Raw genomic sequence first — 26112 nt, forward strand, 5'->3', positions numbered from 1 at the left:
TGTGCATTTTATATTCTAGATAATGTCACTGCATTTCAAATACATCTCTTTCCTTTGGAAAGTGGCTGACTTAGGTAGTAGCCTGAATATGCCATCTCTTAGAGATGCAGCAAGAGTACTTATGAAACTTATGCCGCCAGGTAAGGAAATAAATGTGCATCCATTCATAGCCCAACAGCAGAATAAGAATGCTTACAAGTACATAATGAACCAAAGAAGAACATGTGTTAAAGTCTGTTTCCAAATCAGATATACTTGTGAAGTAGACCCCAGCCAGTATTAATCACATGTCTTCTGTACCATTACTTCCAAAAAAGTTTTCCATACATGGGATAGATATTTATGAGCTTGTAAACTTTTATAAAAGGTTTTTAGCAAAGTACTGCATAATTGAGACAACATATTTCTTTAGGAATCTTCATCCTTCTTGCAAAGAAAAAGCAGTTTCAACTTTTAATTTCTTTTAAAGAGAAAGTAAAATAACAGTGTCAAAGCAGCCTACTAAGATAGTAACAATAATTAATACATTGTGTATTGTTGTTTGTATAGTAATGTAATACTGTCCAAACAATATTAGTACAGACCTTTCTCTTCAATGAGCTAAGAGAAACTGACTGTATTATTGTCTTAATTATTTTGTGTGTGTGTGTGTGTGTGTGTGTGTGTGTGTGTGTGTGTGTGTACGTACACATTTTTTTTTCCTTTACATTTCCCTTTCCCCATAACAGTTCTTTCCTCTCTCTCTTTTTGGTGTTTTATTTTGTTTTGTTAAAGAGTAGAAGGAGAAAAATAGAAATAAGATAAAACAGTTTCTAGTCAGATTAGTAGCATCACAATAATTAGTGCATTTCACATTATAATCTTCATAGTAATTACTCAGAGTATCAGATTTAGTTATGAAATAATCTGCAGACAGTATTAGCACAAATCTTCCTTATCAGTAAGCTGAGAGAAACTATTATTGTTTTAATTATCGTGTGTGTGTGTGTGTGTGTGTGTGTGTGTGTGTGTGTGTGTACACATATTTTTTTTCCTTTACTTTTCCCTTTCCCCATAACAGTTCCTCTCTCTTTTTGGTGTTTTGTTTTGTTGAAGAGAAGAAGGAGAAAAAAAGAAATAAGATAAAACAGTTTCAAGTCAAACTAGTAGCATCACAATAATTAATGCATTTCACATTACAGTGTTCATAGTAGTTGCTCAGTGTATCAGAGTTAGTCATGAAATAATCTCCAGACAGTATTAGCACAAATCTTTCTTATCAGTGAACTAAGAGAAACTAGCTGTGTAACTATTTTAACTATCTTTATGTGTATGTTTCATTTTTTTCTTCCCTTTTTCCCCATTGGTCTATCTTTTCTCTGAAACAGTTTCTTCTCAATTCGCAGTATCTATTATACTTTTTGGATCTTATTTACTTGTTCAGCTTCTTAAACTAGGGAGACAATGTAATGTTTATATATATGGGTCTGATTTATCTCACTTAGAAGTATGGTCTAAAGTTGCCTCCATTTTTCTATAAAAGTTTCCAGTTCATCCTCAGTGACTGAATAGTACTCACTTTTATTTAAAAAATCAATCTTTTTTAATGTGTTCCTCGGTTGATGGGCATTTTGATTGTTTCCAAGAGTTAGCTATTAAAAATTGTGCTGCTATACACATACGTGCACATATATTAGCATGATGTTTTTAATTCTTCTGAGCAGATAGGTACTCAGGTGGGAATAACTGTCTTGAATAGGACCTCTAATCCTAGTTTTTGAGAAATCTCCACACTGATTTCTACAGTGGCGTTACCAGTCTACATTCCCAATAGTGGTGAAAGATTTGTTTTCCCCCACACCCCTGCCAGCATTTTATATTGCTTGAGCTCTTGATAGTAGTGATTCTTTCTAGAGTGAGGTGGAATTTCAGTATTTGTTTTAATATTTAATAGTGATTCTTTCTAGAGTGAGGTGGAATTTCAGTATTTGCATTTCTCAGATGATCAGTGATGTTCAACATTTTTTCATGTTTATTGTTTGTATTTCTTTGTGTATGTCTTCAGGATTACTACCTAATTTCTCTTCCAGTATATCTAATGTTTCTGTTTTAATGTGTAGATCTTTGATCCATTTTGACTTGAGTTTAGTGCATGGTGATAGGCATTGGTCTAGTTTAAGTCTTCAGCATTTGGAAAGTCAGTTTTTCTAATACCATGTAGGAAAGACTTTTTTCCAGTGCATGTGTTTGGCTCTTTTCTTATTCCTATCTTTTGTGTATATGTTTCCTTTTTTCTTCTTTTTTTCCTTCCTTTTCCCCATTAGTCTGTCTTTTTTCTGAAACAGTTTCTTCTTAACTCACAATATCTATTATACATTTTGGATCTTATTTATTTGTTCAGCTTCTTACACTAGTGAGACAATGCAATGTTTATACATATATGCTTATATTTGTGTTTTTCTTTTCTTTTTGGTGAGGTTGGCTAATGGTTTATCTTTTTTTTTTTGTCTTTTTCGTTTTTTTATCGGTACCGGGGATCGAACTCACAACTGCCTGCAGTTTATCTTATTTTATAGATACTTTGAAAGAACCAATTTTTTGACTCACTGATTTTTTGAATTGCTGTCAATTGCATTATTCTGTTCTTTTATAATTTCCTTCCTCACATGAGTCTTGGGTTTGATTTGTTCTTCTTTCTCTTGAACTTTGAATTTCAGTATTAGGTTGTTTATTTAAGCTCATTTTGTTTTCCTGATCTGAAAGTTCATAACTATAAATTTCCTTTGTAAGACTGCTTTCATTGCATCCCATAAGTTTTGATATGTTGTATCAACATTGTCATTTATTTGTATATACTGTTGAATTCTGTTTTTAATTTCCTCTGTGACCCATTGGTTGTTCAGAAGGGTGGTGTTTAATTTCCATGTGTTTATGAAGTTTTTGTGATTTCTTTTGTCATTGGTTTCCATTTTCATTGCTCTGTGGGCAGATTATTATGCGTGGGATGATTCCAATCCCTCTATATTTACTTATGCATATTTTGTATATTAGTATGTGGTTTGCTTTATAGGACATACAGTGTATAATTGAGAAGGACATGTGTTCTGATGTTTAGAGGTGAAACACTCCATAAACATAACAAGTCCAGTTGTTCGCAAGCTTGGTTTAATTCTGATATTTCTTTTTTTTTTTTTTTTTTTTGTCTAGTTGATCTGTGTATTTGTAAGTGGGTGGGGGAGTGAGGATCCTATACTACAATTGTATTGGTGCTTATTTCGTTTTTCATGTCTGTTAATATTTCCTTCATGTAGTTGATGCATGTGTTTGATGTATGTATATTGTTATCTCTTCTTCTAAGAGTTTTCTCTTCTAAGAGTTTTCTTCTTCTAAGAGTTTTCTCTTAACAAGTACATAGCGACCTTTGTCTCTTTTCAGCAACTTTGGCACAAAGTTTACATTATTTGCATATGGACTAGCAACCTCTGCTTTTTTCCATATTTCTGTTGTGGGGAAAATTGTTTTACATTCTCACACTTTTAGTCTGTGGATTTCTTTTTGAATAAATGTATTTCTTGAATGCAGCATATTGTTGGATCCTGCTTCTTAATCCATTTTTTCCAGTCTCTTTCTTTTTATTGATTTGTTGAGACCATGCACATTGATGGCTATAATTCATATGTATTAGCTTATCTTTCTCATGTTACTTTCCTGTTGTTGGTTCCTTGTCTTTGTCCTATGTTTGCGTCCCTGCCTGGTGGTTTCTTTCTCCAGGTATTCTTGTGTTTGTGGTCTTCATTTCTTTCTTCATTCTTGTGTTTGTGGTCCTAACATATTCTTCAGAGTACTGTGCTGATTCGATGGTCATAAATTTGTTCAGTTGTTGTTTCTCACGGAAGTATCTTATTTCTCCACTAATTTTGAAAGATTTTTACAGAGTACATCAATCTGGATGAAAGCTTGTTTTTTTTACAGCTTGAATTACCTTATTCCAAGCTTCCTTTGTTTGAAGGTATATGGTACACTGAGAAGAACTGTTCAGCTCGTAGACCTCATCCTTTTTTAGGTGAATTGGTTTTTTTTCACTAACTGATGGGCAGATCTTCTCATCATTTTTAGGTGAATTGGGTTTTTCCCCTCTAACTTCTTTTAATATTTTGTCCTTTAGCCACAGTGTTGCAGGCAGCTAAATTAGAATAGTTATAGGCAGGTAGGACTGGGCCCTCGAAGGAATAAGAAGGAGGTATCAGAAGACCAGATACCTTGAAACTGTAGTGGAGAAAAATACCTCCCTCTGTGGCCTCAAGACAAAACAAAAGGCAACCATGTTATAAGGGTAAAGTCAGGGATTGATACCCCAAAAAGATATCAGATTACTTTGAGGAAACCAGAAGCCACTAATCCAACCCCTACAGGCCAAGACTGTGACTCACTTTCCTATTAGATCCCAATTTAATCAATTTTACCTGAGCAGTTGCACTCAATATTATGGGTTGACCATAGTTCTGTCCCACCTATGTGCATCTGCCTTGGGAGTTCCCACATTTTCTACATTGGACCTGTCTCACCTTGTTGTTTTGCTTTAAAAAATCCTTGGAAAAGGCAGAATCTAACTACTTGGGACCCCATATCTCTTTCAGATGCTTTCTTTTTCTGAATAAGAATATTCTTTAAAAGAAATTTTTTTTAAAGCCCCCTAACAGGCATCTGGGCTACACTGACGATTATTAGATTTTATTAGATTTCTGGAATTTTGATTATTATATTCCTTGGTATAGATTTATTTTGGTCATGGCTATTTGCAGTTCTATATGCATCATTTGTTTTTATGTTAAATTCTTTATCCATGTTTGGAAGTTTTCTGCCATTTATATAAATAGGTTTTTAATGACTTGCACAAACTAGCTTTTTCACTGTCTCTAATCCATCTTATCAACTTGTAGCTGTAAGACTGATTTTTTGTCTCATTATTTTTAAGATCTCTTTTGTTCATTGTTTTTAAGATCTCTTGTTTCTCAGTCACTAATTGTAATCATGTCTCCTGGATCTGATACTCCCTCTTTGTCTTCATTCAGTCTGTTGTGTATAGTTTTAATGAGGTTTTTAATTCCTGAATTTCTGTCTTGTGGATGCCATTTATTGTCTGTGTTGGGCTTTGATGGTTTCCATCATTTTCTTCTTTTATTTGTCTGCTGTGATGTCTTCCTTTCGATTACCATTTCTTTGTATGTGTTAGAAAAAAAATTTTTTTTATTAGAAATCAAACTCACGACTTGCCCTTGCACAAGTGGGTGTGTATTCCATCAAGCTATATTCCCAGCACGGAAATTATTTTTTTGCAAAGCCTCTTTCGTTTATTTTTTCACTTCTGCTGCTGTCATTTCTGAGAATTCAAGTGGTTGGCATGTGATTTGCAGTATGACTTTATGTTCTGGATTTGTCCTAGATGGGCATTTGGGGTTACATTTTGCTCGTTCATCTTGTTATTGTCTGTTTGTATTTTTCTAAGTTGTGGCATCTTATAGGAAAAGCTTTCTCTTGATTGTTGATCCTGGAGAGTCAGGGCCAAAACATTAGCTATCCTAGCCGCCACTCCCATGCATTGCCAACAGCAATCCAATATGTGATAGTGAAAATCAGGGTGAACAAGTTTGGCCAAATTGAGCATCTGATTATCAGGACTGCTTTCAGCTCTGGCAAAGTGGATATTGTGACCATCTGTGAACCCTTTATTCACGTCAACTACTTGAGCTAAATGTCCCATTATGATTCCATTCTCGGCAAGTTCTACAGTACTCTCAAGGCTGATGACAGTAAGCTTGTTATTAGTGGGAATCTCCATCTTCTAGGAATGAGATTCTGTCAACATCACTGGGAGACTGCTGGTGCAGAGTATGCGGTGGAGTCGACTGATGTCTTCACCACCATAAAGAAGATCAGGCCTCACTTGAGGGTTCGTGCCAGCACAAACCCCATCTTCCTGATGCCTTTGTGTTTGTAACGGGCATGAATCATGAGAAGATCCTTCAAGATCATCAGCAATACTTCCTGTACCATTAACTACTTAGACCCCTGGCCAAGGTTATCTATGATAATAAGCATTGTGAAGGGACTCTTGACCACAGTCTGTGCCCTCACTGTTATCCAGAAAACTATGGATGACCTTATGGGAAGCTGTGGCATGACTACTCTGACATACATCATCCCTGCATCTACTGTTGCTGTTAAGGCCATGAGCAAGGTCATCCCTGAGCTGAGTGGGAAGCTCACACCCAATTATCGGTTATTAATATTACCTGCTGCTTGGAAAAACACATGAGTATGACGACATCAGCAAGGTGATAGAGCAGATATCAGAAGCCCCCTAACAGGCATCTGGGCTACACTGACGATCAGTTATCTGGGATTTCATCAGTGACAACCACACTTCTACTTTTGTTGCTGGAGCTGGCATTGCTATTAGTGATCCTTTGTCAAGATGATTTCCTGATACGACAGTGAATTCATCTACAGTAACAGGCTGGTAGGCCTTATGGTTCATGTGGCCTCTACCAGTGAGAATCTCTGGACCACCACCCCAGCAACACCACACTGGACAAGACCTCAGCTGCAGAATTCTCTGTCCGCTTAGCCCTCACACACTGAGAATCTCCATTTCTCACATCTTGTATTCCAAACTCCTTGGAGAAGGGGAACTGCCTTGAGAGTCCTGGCTCATCATGAATCCTCAATAAAGTCCATTGGCTGTCCTTTTAGTCCAGTTACCCTTTTAACATGGTTACTGTCAGTTGTTGAACATCCCTCAGGAATTAGTTTACACCAGCATTGATAAGAATAAGTTTAATTTCATGATCTTACCTAGATATTAAACACTTTGAAATAGACAACTTGATTAGGGAACTGTTATTCCCTTTATCAAAATGTTGGCTGTCCATCTAGCCCAGTTGTCCTTTTAGGTATGGTTACTAAATGTCAGTTATTGAACATCCCTAAAGAATTAGTTACACCAGCATTGTAATGATAATAGTACATTTAATTTCATGACCTTACCTAGATACTAAACACTGAACTAGACAGCATTACTAGAGAATTGCTATTCTTTTAATTAATAATGGTTATGTTAGAAATTGAGTCTCTATATAGTGGTGACAGCAGTCATAACCATGATATACCTTAGCAGCATAAGTACCTGGCTGGCAAGTGCAAGGTCCTGAGTTAAATCCCTCATACAAAACAAAACAGTAAAATTATAAAATAATACTTTAAAATTGAGGTGTACAGAAAACTGGAAATTGAGGCCAGTATAACATTTTGGCAGAACAATATGATGAAATTGTTATATTAGAAGCATGTTTAAATCTTTTTTGTGGGGTTTATTACTACTAGGAATCAAACTCAGGACCTCATTCTTACAAGCTAAGTGCTGTGCCACTGAGTGATGTCACTGGCTCTAAATATTTGATGTAGTGCAAAATAATGTTCTAGTCAGTCATTGCCATCTTTAATTATAAGATATTAAATGAGATACAGCCTGGGAAGATGACAGATTGATAAGTAGCAGGGTACAGAACCTCTCAGAAAAAAATAACTCAGATGCTAGAATTTAACACCATGGAGAAGACCAGACCAAAGGAGAGGATTCTCACGAGCCAGGAAGAAGATGAGGAAAAAGAAAAATAAAAGAAAGCAAAGAAGGGAAAATGTGGATGACACACTCTCACTGGAGCTGGTCCCAAGCTGTGCTAGGTATGCCTTGGAGTCAGTTGACTCATGGTTGCACTGAAGTCACAGTAATGCCAAAACTGGGAGTTGGTGAGCCCAAGGCTCTTGGTGGGTGGATGTGGCACAACGGAGAGTGGAACAAATGTGAAGAACTACATTAACCCATGGAAAGCGCTAGGAATTGATTCCTGTGGAGCTGGTGACTGCCTGAATGACGTATTGGAGTTGCTTAGGACAGGCCTGAACCTGGAACTGCAGTGGCCTTAGTCGACTATTCCTAGCTCAAAGAGCACTGGTGGGATCTGCTTGGGCTGGGACATGCCCCTGGTTGGGACCTAATAGCCAGGAATGAAACTGTCCCAAACCTGTGACATTTGCATGGCACAGACTAACATGTGGAAGGCACTTGCTGGTTGACTGGCTCAGAGAAGGGGGGCCAGCACACATTGTCCCTGTGTGCACCTCACAGATCAACAGTAAACTGGAGAGGGCAAGCAATTCATTAGCCAGCATGCTTCAGAAAAACTGTAAGCAATACAGAAAGGGCTTGAGACCTCCACCATACACCTGTCTGAAAGAAACCAGAAACATGACAAGAGAAGGAAATAAGAAAAAGCCTCCAGGTACTGACTCAGGGAAAATCTGTCCAGGAGAGGTAAATACAGAAGAGATTGAGGGCAGCAAACGTGCACTATCAGACACAGCATCAGCAGACATAAAGAAATAACTGAGGACCTCATGGATGAACTTAAAACTGAAATTCTAATTCAAGTGAAGCAAGATACAAAAAGATTAATAAAAGAAATGCTAAGCACCTCTCAAGAAGATACAGATGGAAGAATGGAGGAACCCAGAAATGAGAGAAACCTTTGATGAATTTAAACAAAATCTGGAATATATGAAACAGATCTAGAAAGATTACCAGGAAATTAAAAACTCCATTGAAAGCTGGCAAAATTCCTTTACAGAAAGTAAAGCTAGACTTTCAAAATTTGAAGATAGATTTGCAAGGTGTGATCATGAAAGAAAAGAACTCTTAAAAATAAAAAGGAACCAGGAAGTAACAATACAAAGGCTAGAAGATGACAAGAGGATCTATAACTTAAGGATAAAAAACATGAGTGAAGAAGGAGTAAATACAAATGAAATATAAAGTCTTTTAACAAAAATAATTATGGAAAACTTCCAAGCATAGGAAAAGAAAGTGATATTTAGCTACATCAGGCAGACAATTTCGGCCAGCTACAACCAAAACACTCAGACATAATAATCAAGATCCCAGAAATTCATTACAACAACAGAATATTAAAAATGGTCAGAGAAAAGAAACTGATCACCTATAAAGGAAAACCCATCAATATCACAACAGACTTCTCGACACAAACTATCAAACAAAAAGCACTTGGAATGAAGTATCGCAACCCCTGAATGAAAATAACCTCCAACCCAGACTGATGCACCCTGTAAAACCATTTCTCAAAATTAATGGAGAAACAAGATTTTTTCCATGACAAAGAGGAACTCGGAGTTCATGACCGTCAGTCCAACCCTACAAAAAATACTGAAGGACTTTCTAGAGATAGAGAAAAAAAAATCACCAGGATTCCAGCAACAGTAGCAGAGAGGCCTCAGTGAATGGGCATACAGTGGAATGAAAGAGAAAAGTAGACAACCAACAGCAGAAAAATAGCATAGCAAATATGAGGCAGAGAAGACTGGCTATAATCTCTAATGCAGATGACCTTCATGCACTAACAGAAACACAGGCAGAGTAAATCAAGAGATAGGGTCTATTGAGATGCTCTAAATAGGAAACAATCTCCCTGAAAGGGTTAATGAACTGAAAGTAAAAGATCAGAGAACAATGCTCTGTGTGACAGGGAACCAGAGAGAAAAAGGGACAGTCATCCAACAGCTGCAGATAGGTTGGAAAGTCATGACACTTTTGCAGTGGGGAACTTCTCAGCTATAAGGAAGGAAAACCTTGAGGCTTTAGTAGGTAAATGAATACAGCTCAAGATCAAGCTCCTGTAAAAAGCTTTAGAACGCTTAGGTAGATTGCAGGTTGCACTAAAGAAGTTAGCGGGACCCAAAATGTACAAAGCACCCTGAGAAAGGGAAAGGGGAGAAACCTGTCTTAAAAAGGAAGGCAGAGAACGTTGTTAATAGTGTACCAGGATTTAAAAGCCACATTAGTTTTATCACTCTGTTTCGTATGATTTTATTCTGTTCCAGTCTGTCTGCTCATACTAGATTTGTGGGCACAGACAGCTATCCCAAAAATAGCAGGATATGAAAGGATTGCAGGATATTAAGTATCCTTAATTTCCTATTAACTTATCCTGAAGCCCTGTATTACTTAGGCTGTCTTACTATGACTGTTCTTACTTGAATCTGGTTTGTTAGATTGCTGTTTTGTCTTGACTGATTTTATTCAAATTTGATAGTATCAAGTCTTAAGAGCAGAAGCAGCTACTCTGAAGATGAAAAGATGCAATAGGATACCCATTCTGCTTACACCACTGAACCAAACCCCCAGCCCTGATGTCTAATTTTCAAAGTGACTGCCTGATCCACACAGTTTGAGCGTTTTTTTATTTTTTGTGTCACATAAAATATTGTTTTCCATCCTTTGATTTTTAGTCTATGAATTTCTTTTTGAATTAAATGTGTTGTTTGAATTAAATGTGCAGTACATTGTTGGATCTTGCCTCTTGATCCATTCTGCCATTCTTTTGTCTTTGACTGGTGAATTGAAATCATTAAAACTGATGGTTATAAGAAATATGTATTGACTTACCCTTGTCATGTTATTTTCCTATTGTTGGCTCCCCCCTGCTTTTTTTCTCTACCATGTAATTGTTTGCCTTCCCTGGTGGATTCCTTCTGTTGGGGTTCATGGATCTCTTGTCTTTATTGTCTCCTTCTTGAATGTCCTTTAGAATATTTTGGAGCACTGGTTTGGTGGTCATAAATATCCTGAGATGTTCTTTGTCATGGAAATACGTTTTTTCATCATCGGTTTTGAAAAATAGGTTTGCAGAGTACATCAATCTGGGTTGAAAGTTCTTCTCTTTTAGAACTTGGAGTAGTTGGCTTTAAGCTTTCCTTGACTTGAGGGTTTGTGTTGAGAAGTAAGCCTGTGATTTTTATGAGGCTTTCCTTCATAAGTGATTTGTTTCTTTTTCCTAAAAGATTTTAGGATTCCATTCTTGTGTTGAATTTCTGGATCTTGACTATGATATGCCTGAGTGTAGCTTTTTTTTGAGGTGGGGCAATCATTGCTCATTGAAGTTCTGTATGTGTCTTATTTGTATGTCAAATTCTTTTTTTCTACCAGGAAAGTTTTCTGACATGATTTCTGCAAACATTTTTTTAATGTCATTTGTAGTATCTCCTGCTTATTTATTGGCTCCAGTTAATCTTAAGTTATTCTTCTTTGACTCAGCTAGCAGTTGCCTGCTGGATTGATTTCTCGTGATACTTTGATACTTTTGAGAAATTTTTCCTCATCGCCAACTGCAAGCCTGTCTTTAGTATTTGAGATCCTGCCCTCATATTAGCCTAATCTGCTTTTGAATACTTTCAGTCGAGCTTTTCTTCTTCTGGATATCTGCTTGAATCTGATCTATGGATTTCACTTGTTTTCTGTGCTGAACTTCCATAGTGTTCTTCAGCTTGTCTATCTTTTTTTTTTTGTCTCTGTCTACTCTAATGTTGTTAAGCATGGTGTATATTTTGGTAATCTCTGTAGTTACCTGGGAAATTATTTCTGATTTCAGTTTTTCCAGATCCTCATTCATTTGCTTTTTGGTTACTAATTCAGAGAGGTCTAATGGGGGGGACTTTAGCACTGTCCCACCTGTTGGTCTCCTGAATTTGCCTTTGGTGAGCTGGAGGTCTGAAACTGCATTTTGCTTAAGTATCTTCGCATTTTCTTTACTCTCTTTTCTTAGTTTTATTCCTGGGATGATGCATATGGTGTGTTGGTTTATTGCTAATATTAAGAACCCTTAGATGATGCCTATTTCTCTGAAGTATCATCCAGGCGTAGCTGGTTTTTGGGTTGTGAATCTGTTGGAAGATCTTTAGTTTGTTAGAGGTGAGGTGTCATTGCTTGTTTGAACTAGGCCCTGGTTCTTTGGCACTGTGCCACAATATTTTCTGTTTACATCTGTGAAACAATAAGGTGAGCTTAATTTGCAACTATTAACTGTATGACTAGATCTGTGATTATATACCACAATGTAAAACAGCCCAGATACTTCATGTATCATTTTTGTCTTTGGTGGTTAAACTTGAAAATGGATTAAGGAGAAAATAGAGAAGTAGAAGAAAAGAAAGAGATTAGAAGTAAAGTTGAAGGAAAAAGGAGTATCTTACCAACTTGGCGAAACTGGTGCAAAAGACTGAAGAAAAAGAAAGATGGAAGAGATTAAAGGACGAAGAGAACAGAACCACACTCATAAAGAGGATAGGAATCACTTTCACACTCCTATAAAAACAATGAAAGGGAAAGGCAGGGGGAGAAAAATAAAAATTAAAAAAAACAAAAAAACAAGTGAACATTCCACTTCCAGGCTTCTCTCTGGTTTCATTATGGACAACCTGTGGAGATGAGTCCCAAATCGAGCTCCTCTGTCCTAGAAAGCCAGCAGGTCTTCCCTGAGACCAGACTCATTGAATTTGCTATGATCTAAGCAGTTGCAACAGGTCGGAAACCAACTGGAAACTACTAGATGAGGCCTGTCAATTTAGCTCATCAGCACAAGCATCTGCCTAAAGGTAGCCGTTCAGGGTTCCGGGTTCAGCTGTGCTGTCTCCAAGATGACCCTTGGCTAATCACTGTCTCACAGGCAGACTAAGTTCTGTCCACTGACTGCGAGACAGTGCAGACCTCCAAGTATGCTGTTCCTCTCCACTGCTGCGTCTCTGCATGGGTCACCAAGGTCAGCAGCCATAAGCTGTCAGCTTCACCACATGTTTTCAGGTTCAAACACCTCTCCCACTGTGAATGTGGTTCAGGGAGAAGGTGCTGCTGGCTACCACCTTCTTCTTTGAAGTTTTTCTTTTCATTCTCTCTGTAGGCTTTAGTTCGCACTTTAGATTCTTCCTGAGTCCAAGTCACCCACTTCCTTCCTCTTGTCTTACATCAGCATCTGGATGGTGACTCTAAAAGAGGTGATTTTCCCTGCTGCTTACTGTTCCATCATCTTCCCAGTAGTCCTGATTTCTGTTTTTAAAATGGGTGGAAAGTCTAGATAAATGTATTCTGAAATATATTATTTTTTTTGCACTTTCATAGAAATATAGTAGAAACTGATAATCTTGTTTTAACTTTTGAAATCTGTGGGAAGTACCACACATTTATAAATACTAGTCACGTACTGTGACTAATAAATCACAGAATGTGCTGTCATGTTAATTATTTTACTGCTGTATTTAAAGTGAATTAGTACATTTTCACTTTGTAATTAAAGTTGAATTTCTTAAGAGATGAATAGTGGTTTCTTTATAATTAAAAAAAATTCAGTCAAGGATGGTTTCATACACCTGTAATCCAATCATTTGAGAAAGGAAGCAGGACAATCACTCCAGCTTCATTGCTGGCTCAGATTATGTTAATGGCCAGCGTAGTTTCTTTTCAAGGCCACCCTAAGCTACATAGCAAGACCCCATCAAAAAACAACAGGAATGGCCAGGTATATAGCTCATAGGCACAAGAGCCTACCTGACAAGTGTGAGGTCATAACTTGATCCTCAGTATAGGGAAAGGAAAAAATTTATTCTTAACTCTGAGCTTAAAAAACAACAGCAACAAAAACAAGAAAAATAGAACTGTATGGCTTTTACACATCACATTACCATGTGCTAGATAAACCAGAATATCTGTATACTGTTTCCAACAGAGATTTACAAAACTCAATATGGCTAACTGAAAACATTCAGTTAGCGTGATTCAACATAGTGACATTTAATCCATGCAGACTACTTATAAATGAAAAACACAATGAAGTAACTAAGACCACAACTATGAACACATTTTTTAATTTCTATTTTTGTTACCTCATGTTTGCAATACATGATTTCACTTTGGGGTATTAATACATGTTACTTATACATCTTAACTCATTTTTTTTAATTTTTAAAGAGAATAAAATCAAGCAAAATAAAATAATCAGCACAAACTAGTGTAAGTGATACAGGACTTCAAAACAGTAGCAGAGCAATAATAGTTATCATAATGCCTCTTGTCTTCAAAATGGCAGCAGATACTTTCAGATACAGTAACAGTTAATACAAAACAAAATACAGTCAATAAAAATAAAAGTCAATGCAATAGAAGACTTCAAAACAAGATGAGTAAATAAAAAGATAAATCCAAAATGGCTACCATAATGCATCTTATCGTTGAAATAGCTGCCCATGCCCATTGGATATAATAAAATACAACAAAACAAAATAATAAAACCCAACTCAACAAAACAATGAAAATGGTACAGGACTTCAAAACAAGATAGTAGGTTTTTAACAATATCCACCACCTTCAGGAGGAGATCCCCATAGATGCTACATTGTATATTGTTATCCCCTGATGACCAGCATACCAACTTTAGACCTGCAAAGTCAGTGAAACACTAACCGACCAACCGCTGTAAGTGTTAAATTGTATTTTACCTCAGTACCTATCATCGCAGCTTGTATTTCTCTCCACAACAGCTGGTCACTTACAGGGGACAGGATTGGGGCCTGGGGTGGGCAGGGGAGACTTCTTGTTTCCCTGCCCATATGCCAGAAAGAGCTGGCATCTGGCTCCCCCCACACTTGGTGCTGATTCACAGGAAGGGCTTGCTTCTTGATGACTCCTTGTTCTCATCCCCCGCAGTCCGTGAGTAGTGCTGACTCTCGGAAAAAGGCTGTTGTGTGGCTGTTGCCCCGTTGACCTGTGCATTGTGCTGATTCACTGGAAGAGCTTGCTTCTTGGTGACTTCCTGTTCTCTCCCCCTGCAATCTGCAAATGGCTTGCTTCTTTATTCATTTTACCCTCCTTTCCTTCCTTTCATCTCCTGGCTCCCTTCTCATTTGGAAAAGATCTATCTTTTTCCTATTACTATTCTCTTTAATTGACTATTTTAGAATCCCCATAAAAGAAAACCATTTAAGCTTATAGCTCTGGTTATTGCTCTCTACAGCTTAAAGGTGCATTCATTTTCCCAAAATGACTCAAATTTTACCTGATCTTTATCCATGAATCTGTTAATGAACATTTCCAACATTTAGCTATTATAAATTCAACTTTTAGAAAGATGAGTGTAACTACAATATAATGTCTTTAACTGTTTGGGGAAAATATCTAAAGGGAATTAGTGGCTCTTTTTGTGGTTTCCTGAGGTATGTCTATACAAATTGCCATCACATTTGTTTATTCTGGTACCATATTTCCAACCAAAAATGTAGCTGTTTTATCCTAGGCAGCATTTATTATTATTTGACTTTTTTTTTTTTTTTTTGGAGTAAGATGAAATCTGGGTGTTAATTTGCTGTTATCTAACTTGCATAAATGTCAAACATTGGTCAGTGTGTTGGACATCTGTGTTTCTTCTTCTGACAAGTGTCAATCACTTCAAATTCCCATATTTGAATATACTTGTATGTATGTATGAATGTATGTATGTATTTATTTGGAACTGGGGATTGAATTTACAACCTTGTGCTTGCCAGGCAGATACTTAGGCCATTGAGCTAAATTCCTGGCCCTTATGTTTTTAATTTAAGGAAAACCTAATTTCTGTTCCTAAATATATTCTTGATATTAGTCTTGGTTGTTTCTATTGCAGTGTAAAACTTTCTTAATTTATTTTGTTGTTCTCAGTGTTATTTCTTGTGCAGATAATTTTGTACTCAGAATTCTGGCATATGCCTATTAACTTTAAGAATTCTGTTATATCTTTCAGCCTGGTGTTTCTTTTTTAGTATTCAGAGTGTTGGTCCACTCTGATTTTAGTACATGGTGAGAGCTGGGAGTCTAGGTTCAGTTTTCTGCATGTGGACAGCTGATTTTTCAGCAACATTTGTGAAGAGGCTGTTTTTGTTCCAGTATAATTTTGCCAGTTGACAGAAGATCAAATGCCTGAATGTGCATAGAATTATTTCTACTGCCTCTCTTCTGTTGTATTGTTCCATGTGGTTTTTTTTTTTTTTTCTTTATCTTCTGTTCTTTTCCATTCATCAACTTGTCTGTTTAAATTACTGTTGCTTGGGTTAGAATTTTAAATCTAGGATTCTGATATATCCAGTTCTACTCTTGTTGCTCAGAATTTCTTTGGTATTCTGGGTCTCTTCTCAATCCATATGAGTTTTAGATTTTCTCTCATTCTGTGAAGAATCATGTTGCATTTGGATTAAGATTATATTAAATCTATAGGTCATTTTGGTAGTGTGATCATCTTGAGTATATTCTTAGTCAGGTCCAGGCATATGTTTCCATTTCTGATGATGTCTTTGATCTCCTTTGTAAAAAGTACTATAAATTTCCATTATAAGGGTCTTTTCATTTGTCACTTAGATTAATTTCTAAGTATTTAATTTTCTTGATTCCCTTGTGAAGCTGCTGTTTTCCTAATTTCTTTCTTAGCAGGTTCAATATTGGTGTACAGGAACACTTGGTTTTGCATGTTGATTTTACACAGGGACAGTGTTGTGTATTGAATTTTGTGGCCAGCTACATTGCTGATTTCATTTTGTATCCATGTAGAGGATCGTATTTCCTACATCTGTGAGAGTGTGTAATCTTGTTAGGTTATTTTTGATAATTTGTTTCCTTGTTAGTGATCATTTGTGTTTGATCTTTCTTAGACATAACTTTTTTATTTCTTTTTTTTGCTTGGCTAGAATTTTGAATTGTGTTCTTGCAGGAATGCTGTCAGCTTTTCTCTTTTTATTATGATGTTCCCAGTATGTTTGTCTTTTATTGTTGAGATAAGGTCCTTCTATGCATGTTTTCTTCATGAATTTTATCATAAATGAATGATGTTTCCCTGCCCATATGCCAGAAAGAGCTGGCAACTGGCTCTGATTTGTGAAAAACTTTGATGTGTCTGTTTAGATGACTGTGATTTTTGTCCATGCCTGGTTTTATTAGTATATTTTTTCATTATGTTTATATTAGTACATTTATATTAGTGTATTTCTTCATTATGTTAATATTAATATATTTCATCATCACTATGTTGAATGATCTTTGCATTCCTAGAATACAGTCTACCCTGAGATAGTGTACGATCTTGTTTGGTTATTTGTTGCATTGTTTGCTAGTGTCTTAAGGGTTTTTGTGTCTGTTCATTAAAGAGATTGGCCTGTGGTTCTGTTTTTTATTTGTCCTTTTCTGGTTTTGGAGTCAGGTGAATAGGTAGCTTCAAGGAATGAATAGAAAGAATTTTTCCCTTTCAGTTTCATTAAAGAGTTGAAGATTATGGACATCATAAAATGTAACAATGGGATTTTCTTAGTTGGTAGGTGTTTTTATTACTACCTCAATTTCATTACTGTTGTTGAAATCTTCAGCCATTTTATGTCTTTGTGGTTGAGTTAATTTATGTTTGTCTAGGAATCTGTCCATTTCTTCATTATTTTCAGGAATTGCTAATGATCTGGCTTAGGAGTATCTGTTATGATATGTTTTGTCTAATTGCATTGATAGCAGTTTTCTGTGGACAAATATGATTAAGGGTTTGTCTGTGTTTATTTTTTCAGAGAACTACCTCTTGAATTCATTGGTTCTTTGTATTGTATTAGTCTCAATTCCGTTAATTTCTGCTGTGATCTTTATGATAATAAGATAATATGATTGACATCTATGGTCTTCAAGTGTGTCATTATATTATTTATTTGAACTTACTTAACTACTGTATTTACAACAGTAAATGTTCCTCTTTACTGTTTCAGCCTTTTTAAAAATTTTATTTAAAGGAGAAAAAACAAAACAAAACAGTATAAGGGTACAAGTAATACAGAATTTCAAAAAAAACAGAAATCACTAATAGATTACATATTGTTATCTTAGAAATAGTTGTTCAAATTACAGGATTAAAGCATACAAAGTGGACATTCAAACCGTGAAACTGCAAACAGTTGTGTTCAGTGATCCAACAAAAACTTAGTAATATGGTCATCTATCTTCACACACCTAAACACACTTGCAGTTGTATCATTTGGAGCACTTTTTTTTTTACAACAGCATTTACACATTTTATTACTCCCATATGGGGGTTTTATTACTCCCAAAGTTCTTATTACTTTTTTTTTGGAAGAGAATAAAACCAAATATGACAAAATAAAGCAGTCAGTCAAAACAAAGGATGGACATAGTACATGATATAAAAACAATACAAGGTAATCAACAATGGTTACCATAATGCCTCTTGCTATCTTAAAAAGAATTGCCTATATCATTAGTTATAATAAAATTGAACAAAGCAGTACAGGCCAAGACCAATAAAACCTAAACGTTGGAGACATTACAGGACGTCAAAGGAAGATATCAGTCAAACCAGAATGGGTGTCATAGTGAATCTTATTGCGTTTAAAGTAGTTGCCTATACCCTCAAACTTGAGACTATCAAACAGAACAGAACAGAGTAAAATCAGGGAAAACAAGATGGTGGGAGCAATACAGGGCTTCAAACCAAGTTAATAGGAAATCAAAAAAGTTACTATAATATGTCCTACTGATTTTTTTCCCTTAATTAAAAAAATAGTAATAATTTTTTTTAAAAAGGGGGAGATTGAGATAAAAGAGGACATAACAACAGAACAATACAGGTCAAAGCATAACAATTTCAGCAATCTAATGCTTCACCACAAGATAACCTGACTTAATAGTAGTTACCATAGTGTCTTTTTCCTTGAAATATTTGAGGATAACTTCGTATACTATGGCATCATGGTGTAAAACCATTCAAGAGGATGAAAGTATTAAAGGGTATTTAGAACCAGCTAACGGAAAACGAACAATGGTTTCTGTATTATCTCTTTGCCTATAAAATTTTTTGTTTATACTATCACATATAATAAAATTCAGTAAGATGAAACATGATAAAACCAATGGAGACAGACGAACAACAGTTTGGTGGGACTTCAAAACAAGATAATATTAAATAAGCACTAGCTATTATGATGTCTTGTTTTCTTCAAAATAGCTGTTCATATCATCCATCACAGGCAAAAATATTTAACAGCCCAGAATAAAGCCATTCCAGTTAATGAGTTAATGAAAACCTTATAAGCCTTCAGAGCCACATAATGTGGAATCATGATTACCACATACTTTTATACATTTGAATCATTTCTTACACTAGGGAAACTATTTGGTATTCATACATGTGAGTCTGATTTATTTCACTTATGAGTAGGTCTCAAGCTGCATCCATTTATTTATAAATATTTCAGTGTGATCCTTCTTTATAGCTGAGTAGTACTCCACTATATAAAAATACCACAGCTTTTTTATCCATTCCTCAGTTGATGAATACTTAGGATGTTTCCAAGATCTGGCAATTACAAATTGTGCTGCTATAAACATGGCAGCATATACATCACTGTGGTAGGATACTCTCAGTTCTTCTGGGAGTTTGCCTAGAAGTGGAATAGCTGGAACAATTGGGACTTCCAATCCCAGCTCTTTGAGAAATCTCCAGACTGACCTCCACAAAGGTTGCACCAGTCTACACTCCCACCAACAGTGCAGGAGAGCTCCTTTTTCCCCACAGCCTCTCCAGCATTTGTTATTGTTGGTTTTCTTGATCCTGGCTATTCTTTCAGGAGTGAGATGGAATCTCAGTGTGGTTTTAATTTGCATTTCTGTAATGATGATGAACATTTTTTCATGTATTTATTTGCCATTTGTATTTCTTCATCTGACAAGTGTGTATTCATCTCAGATGCCCATTTTTGAATTGGATCTTTGAATTTTGGGGGTCTGAGTTGTTTTAATTCTTATTTGTTTTAGACAAAAGACCCTTGTCTGGGCTGGGGATTTAGCTTAGCGGCATAAGCGCCTGCCTTGCAAGCAGGCAGTCGTGAGTTCGATCCCCAGTACCGATAAAAAGGAAAAATACAAAAAAAAAAAAAAAAAAAGACCCTTGTCTGAGGGGGAGTTCACTAAGATCTTTTCCATTTTGTGGGTTTTCTTTTCACTGTGCTGGAGATTTTTTTTAACATGCAGAAACTTTTTAATAAGAGATGGTCCCAGTTATTGATTCTGGAAAGTATTTCCCGTGAGGTTTGAGTCCTGTTTATGAATTCTCTAACTAACCCTATATCTTCAAGGTTTCTACCCAAGTTGTCTTCGAATAGATTTAGTGTTTCTGTTTTAATATTCAGATATTTGATCCATTTATATTTTAATTTAGTACATGGTGATAGGCATGGGTCTAGTTTTATTTTTAAGGAAATGGAGAGCCAGTTTTTCCAACACCATTTATTAAAGAGACTGTCGTTCTTCCAGTGAACCTGCTTGGCCCCTTTATCAAAGATAAGGTGGTTGAGTGTATTTGTAGTTGTGGTTGTATCTTCTAATCTATTCCATTGATCTTTGGCTCTGTTTTGATTCCAGTACCATGTTGATTTTACTACGGTTGCTTCGTAGTAGGGATTGTGATGCCTCCTGCCTTGCCTTTGTTGCTTAGAACTGTCTTTGCTATTCTAGGTCTCTTCTCACTCCAAATGAATTTTAGGAGTGATTTCTCTAGATGTATGAGGTATGTTGATGGTATTTTTATTGGGTTTGCATTGAATCTGTATAAGAATTTTGGGAGAATGGCCATTTTCACAATGGTTTTTTTTTTTTTTTTATTTAAACAGAAAAGAAACGAAATAGAATTAAAAAAAAAACAAAGCAATAAAAGGGTACAAATAATACAGAATTTCAAGGAAAAAAATACAGTAAGATATAAATAGTTAATAGGTTACATATTGTCATCTTTGAAATAGTTGTCTAAATTATAAAATTAAAGCATGTAAAGTGAACATTCATACAGTGAGATTGCAGACAGTGCCGATCAATGATCCAACAAAAGTTCAGTAATATGGATTTCCATTCTACACTCTCAAACATACATGCAGTTATATCCCTTAGACCACCTTCCTTTCCTCTCTTTTAATAACAATTACACTTTTTTGGATTTTTTTAATCAGATAATTCTTATTATTTTTTTGGAGAGAATAAAATCTAACGTAGCTAAACAAAACAAAGTCGGTTAGAACAAAAGGATGGGCATAGTACATGATGTAAAAATAGAATATCAGGTGATCTAAATGATTACCACACAATGTTTATTTTTCCTATCCATGAGCAAGGGATGTCTTTCCATTTTCTGAGATCATCTTCAGTTTCTTTTTTCAGTGTATTATACTTTTCCCTGTATAGGTCTTTCACTTCTTTCGTAAGAGTAATTCCTAAATATTTCATTTTTTTGGTTGCTAGTGTGAAGGGTATGGCTTCTCTTATTTCTGTCTCTGTGATTTTGTTGTTAGTGTTTGGAATGCTATAACTAACAATGATTTTTGAGTATTGATTTTGTATCCAGCTACATTACTGAATTTATTTATTATATCCAAGAGTCTTTCAGTGAAGACTTTCAATGAAGTTTAGGGGGTCTTCTGTGTAGAGTATCATGTTATCTGCAAACAATGATAATTTAACTTCTTCTTTTCCTATCTTTTACACCTTGTATTTCTCTCTCTTGTCTAATTTCTCTGGCTAGTATTTCTAGTACTATATTAAATAGGAGTGGTGATAAAGGACATCATTGTCTTATGCCTGATTTTAAATTAAAGACCTTCAATTTTTCGCCGTTTAGTATGAAACTGGCTGTTGGTTTGTCATAGATGGCCTTTATGATACTGAGGTAAAGACCATCTCTTCCAATTTTCTGTAAGGTTCTTGTTGTGAGTGAATGTTAGACCTTATCAAAAGCTTTTTCTGCATCTATAGAAATGATCATGTGGTTCTTATTTTTGGCTTTATCGATACAGTGGATTACATTTATTGATTTGTGTAGGTTGAACCATCCCTGCATACCGGGGATGAATCCCACTTGGTCATAGTGTATAATCTTCTTGAAGATTTGCTGTATCCTATTTGCCAATATTTTATTGAGGATTTTAGCATCTGTGTTCACTATGGATATTGGTCTATAGTTCTCTTTTTTAGTTGAGTCTTTCTCAGGTTTTGGTACTAGAGTAATATTTGCTTCCTGGAATGACTTAGGAAGGATTGCTTCCCTTTCAGTTTCATTGAAGAGTTTGAGGAGTGTCGGCATTAGGCCTTCTTTGTATTTCTTGTAGAATTCTGCAGTGAATCCATCTGGGCCTGGGCTCTTCTTTGTAGGTAAGGTCTAATTACATTTTCAATTTCATTAATAGAAATTGGATTATTCAGCAGTTTTACATCCTCTTGACCTAGCTTTGGTACTTCATATGTTTCCAGGAATCTGTCTATTTCTTCTGTGTTATCAAACCTTTGAAAGTAAAGGTTTTCAAAATAGGTGTTGATGAACTTTTGTGTTTCTATAGAGTCTATGATTTCATCTTTTTAATTTCTTGAATAAGTTGAATTTGTTGCTAAAAAAAAGTTCTCTTCTTTTTAAAATTGTACTGCTCCTAATTGGTGGTCTGCTTATCTATATTGTATGAGGACCCAGAGTTTGATTCTCAACACTGGAAAATATTTTGAGAAGTATGCAGTTGTTTGTTTTGTTTTTAAGTATAGTAGTGATACATTGTATAAAACATATTAGTGACTTTTTTTATCCTGCTTATTCCTCCTCTACCCCTCTAAATTTAGGTCACGTTTCATTTAAGAAATACTTGCCTTCCTATTTCTTGTGTGAATTTTTAATTTTTCTCTTTATCGTTTGGTTTTCTCTAATAAAAGGAATAATGTAATGTTTAACTAATGTGTCTGATTTATTACCCTTAATGATATCTTCCCAACATGTTTCCATTTCCTATAAATGACTCAAGTTTTTCTTAATGGCAGGCTAGTCCTCCATTGTGTGTAAAAACTACATTTTCTTTATCCATTCATTTGTTGGTCAACATATAGGTGGTTTCCAAAATGTAACTACTATAACACTGTGGTATTATGTCTTTAACTCTTGTTGGACAGATACATTGAAGGGGAATAACTGGGTCAAAGGAATCTCTTTTAATTTCTTAAGGAATCTCTACACCAAGTTCCATATTGATGGTACTACTTTACAGTCCCATAGATAATGTAGGTTTCTTTTTTCCAGCAACCTGGTTGACATTTCTTATAACTTGTTTATGGCAGTTATTCTTTTTGGGTAAAGAAAAACTTTAGTATTCTTAATTTGCATCTCATGTCCAGTGATGTTGAGCGTCTATTTATTTATTTATCTATTTACTTACTTATTAAGTAGACTTCCATGAAGTATCTATTCATTTGCCTGTCTTTCACTTGGGTCTTTTATTTGAGGAGGACTTATTTTGTTGACTTATTTTCATATCCTAGATATCAGTTCCTTTGTCTGAGGAGTAGCTGTGAGAAATATTTTTGTGAGCTAAATTTGGATTTTCATTCTGTTGGTTATTTTGCTGGGCACCTTTTTAATCTTTTGATTCTTAGTACTATTTTGCATACAGTCTGGGTTCTGTTTAAAAAATTCTTGTCTATACTTACGACTTGAGTTTTGCTGTCAGATTAAGTGTTTTGTTTTAATGTTAGTTGTTTGACCCATTTTGATTGTAGTTTAGTACATTGTGAGAGATACAGGTTTAGATCAGCTTCAGTGTTTTGCTCATGGATAGCCAGTTTTCCTGGTATCGTTCATAAAAGAGATTACCATTCCTCTCCTGCATTTTCTTAGTCTCTTTGTCAAAGATCATGTAATTGAATGTGCTTGGGGTTGTTTCTACATTTGTTCAGCTACATTTGTCTTCATGTTTATTTTTGTGTCCATATCATGATGTTTTTATCTTGTTCCTGAGTTTGTCTTTGACTTTTAAAAGTTTTATTTTTAACTTATACATTAACTTAGTTTTAGTAGTATCTCTGGTAGATAATGCTTACTTTCCTCATGAGAAATTGGTACCTATACATCCTACCTATCAATTCTTTTTTTTTTTTTTTCCCGCTTTTTTGGAGTATCTATCTTTGGTAGATAATGTTTACTTTCCTCGTGAGGAATTGGTATATGTATATAATACACCTCAATTCGTTTTCTTGTTTTCCAAACCCCTTTCCTTGTCTCCCTCCATCCCCACTTACCTCTCTTCCTTCTCTCTTGTTCTCTATGTCATTAGGGACTGTGCCACTGAGCGATGTTCCTAGCCTTACCCCTCCTATCTCTTGACCCCCTTTTTTTGGAGGGGAGCACAACCTTGTGTGTTCCTGATTTTAGAGGACAAGCTTTCAGTTTTTACCCTTGAAATACGAGATTTGTAAACAGTTTATTATGTGTGCCTTACCACATCATGATAAAGTCTGTCTGTACTTAAAACTTTTCTGTTGCTATCAGGAAAAAAGTGTTGAATTTTGCAACTAATTGAGTTTTTGTTGTTGTTGTGTTTTTTTGTTAGTGTTTTTAGGCTAGTTTTTTATGTTTATTCAGTCTGGTATGTCCCTTAGTGCTTTCTGTTTTCCAGTCTCTTATGCACTTTAGTACTTGTTTTATGAAGTTTGGTGCAATGTTCTTTCATGCATATATGTTATTTCCTATTGGTTGTTCTCTTAAGTATAACTTAAGAGAACAAGTTCTCTTAAGTTCTCCAAGTATAACTTCCTTTGGCACTTTTAATCAGTTTTAGCTTGAAGTTTCCTTCTTCTGAATAGAGTTAGTACGCTGGCTTTTATTATGAGTTGTATTGTTTGGAATATTTTTTTCCATTCTTTGATTTTTGTCTGTGATTTTGTTTTTGGGTTAACCTTCTCCTGGTGGTTTTTAGCACCAGTGGCTCACTCAAAGGGAATATAACATTTTCAAATGAGTCACCCAGCAGTAAGATGTATGAATTAAGATTCTGTGTTAAATGTGTTTTTTGTTTTTAGTTTTGTTTCTTGTACTATTAGGTTTGTGTCTTTTCAACTGGAGAATTGAGACTGTTGTAGTCAGGGGTTGCAAGGAGAATAATTACATATAGGACACATGATTTATAGTATTATTTATAATGATTACCCAAGAGGTCAAACACAAAGAAAGTGTAGCAAGTCTGTTCTATAACACTGAAGATCTAGAAAATCCAGCTGAAGGCTTAGATCCTGTGTCATGAGTTCAGCTAAAATCCAGGGCCCACAACAATGACCCATGCAAGTCTGTCCTATGGCTGTGCTGGCAGGGCCCCAAGGTCAGCAGTGGAAGATACAGAGTCTGTGCCATTGAGATGAAGGATCTGTGCCAGTAGGCTGAGGGTCTGCACTGGAGCTAAGAAGAAATGCTCAAAGGACCAGTGCTGACTCTAATAGTACTACAGCCATCCTCAGTGACAGTAAGGTCCTGCCCTCTTCCAATAATGGTAACAGCCAAGGACATATCAGGAAACGAATGTGAAGAGCTTCTGCTAGAGATCTCCCCCAAAGTTGAGTTCATGTCAGGGAAGCCAAGATGATTAACCTCTCCAGGAGAATCAGCAGCTCCAAACACCACCACCACTTAGGAAAACCCACAATGCTATTCTTCCTCTCCAAGTCTCCTTTTTATTCTGGCAGCAGTCCTGAGGTGGTCCATCTACGCTCAGTGCCTCACTCGGTTCAGCTGGTGTTTAAATTGACTACCAGTTACCAGTCCTTTACAGAGACCAGTCACATTGAGAGATTACTGATCTGGTGGTTGTTTATATACTTCTGTCTTTCCTTAATATCCTGTTACTGTTTTCCTTTCTTTCCCTTCTACCTAACTCATAACCCCTGGTTAGACCTTTTGTCATTGTTAGTTTTGTGGATTCATTCTAAAGTATCCTATGAATTTTTTGGTGTGTTGGTTTGACAGTCATGGATTTCTTTGGGTACTCTTTATGAATATTTTCTTGTTTCTCATCAATTTTGAAACAGTGATGGAAGGTTATGTCATTCTAGTTGAAAATTACTAGTTTTAGGGCTTACGATTTGAAACTCTTCTCTCCAGGGTTTCCTGGCCTTTAAAGTTTATTGTGAGAAGTATACTTTAATTCTAATAGATTTACCTTTGTAAGAGATTTGTTGCTTTTTTTCTATTTTTAAAATTCTGTTCTTTGTTGGGCTTCTGGGATTTTTATTATCCTGTGTGATAAACACTTTCTTTTTGATTGTGGCTATTGGGGGTTCAAATGCTTCATTTACCTGTTGAGTTCTTTTCCCTTTTGTAGAACAAACAAGGTTTTTTAGTGCCATTTGTGCTATCTTCTGATTTTTAGTAA

At 35.7% G+C, this 26112-nt stretch overlaps 1 protein-coding gene across 9 annotated transcripts in view; it reads left to right on the forward strand.

Moving 5' to 3' along the window:
• The window catches only part of LOC134475109 (probable ubiquitin carboxyl-terminal hydrolase FAF-X), a 185172-nt gene that overhangs the window by 65061 nt on the left and 93999 nt on the right, over positions 1–26112 (forward strand). For all 9 annotated transcript variants that reach the window (XR_010046058.1, XM_063244487.1, XM_063244488.1 and 6 more), the window contains one exon: positions 20–140. Coding sequence is in view for 8 of the 9 variants with exons in the window: in XM_063244487.1 (XP_063100557.1) it covers positions 20–140 (121 nt within the window). In the remaining variant the exon portion in view is untranslated. The remainder of the gene's footprint in view (positions 1–19; positions 141–26112) is intronic.

Source organism: Cavia porcellus, unplaced genomic scaffold, assembly GCF_034190915.1.
Source record: "Cavia porcellus strain 051 isolate PalLab524CR breed Dunkin Hartley unplaced genomic scaffold, mCavPor4.1 scaffold_61, whole genome shotgun sequence".
NCBI classification, from domain to species: domain Eukaryota; kingdom Metazoa; phylum Chordata; class Mammalia; order Rodentia; family Caviidae; genus Cavia; species Cavia porcellus.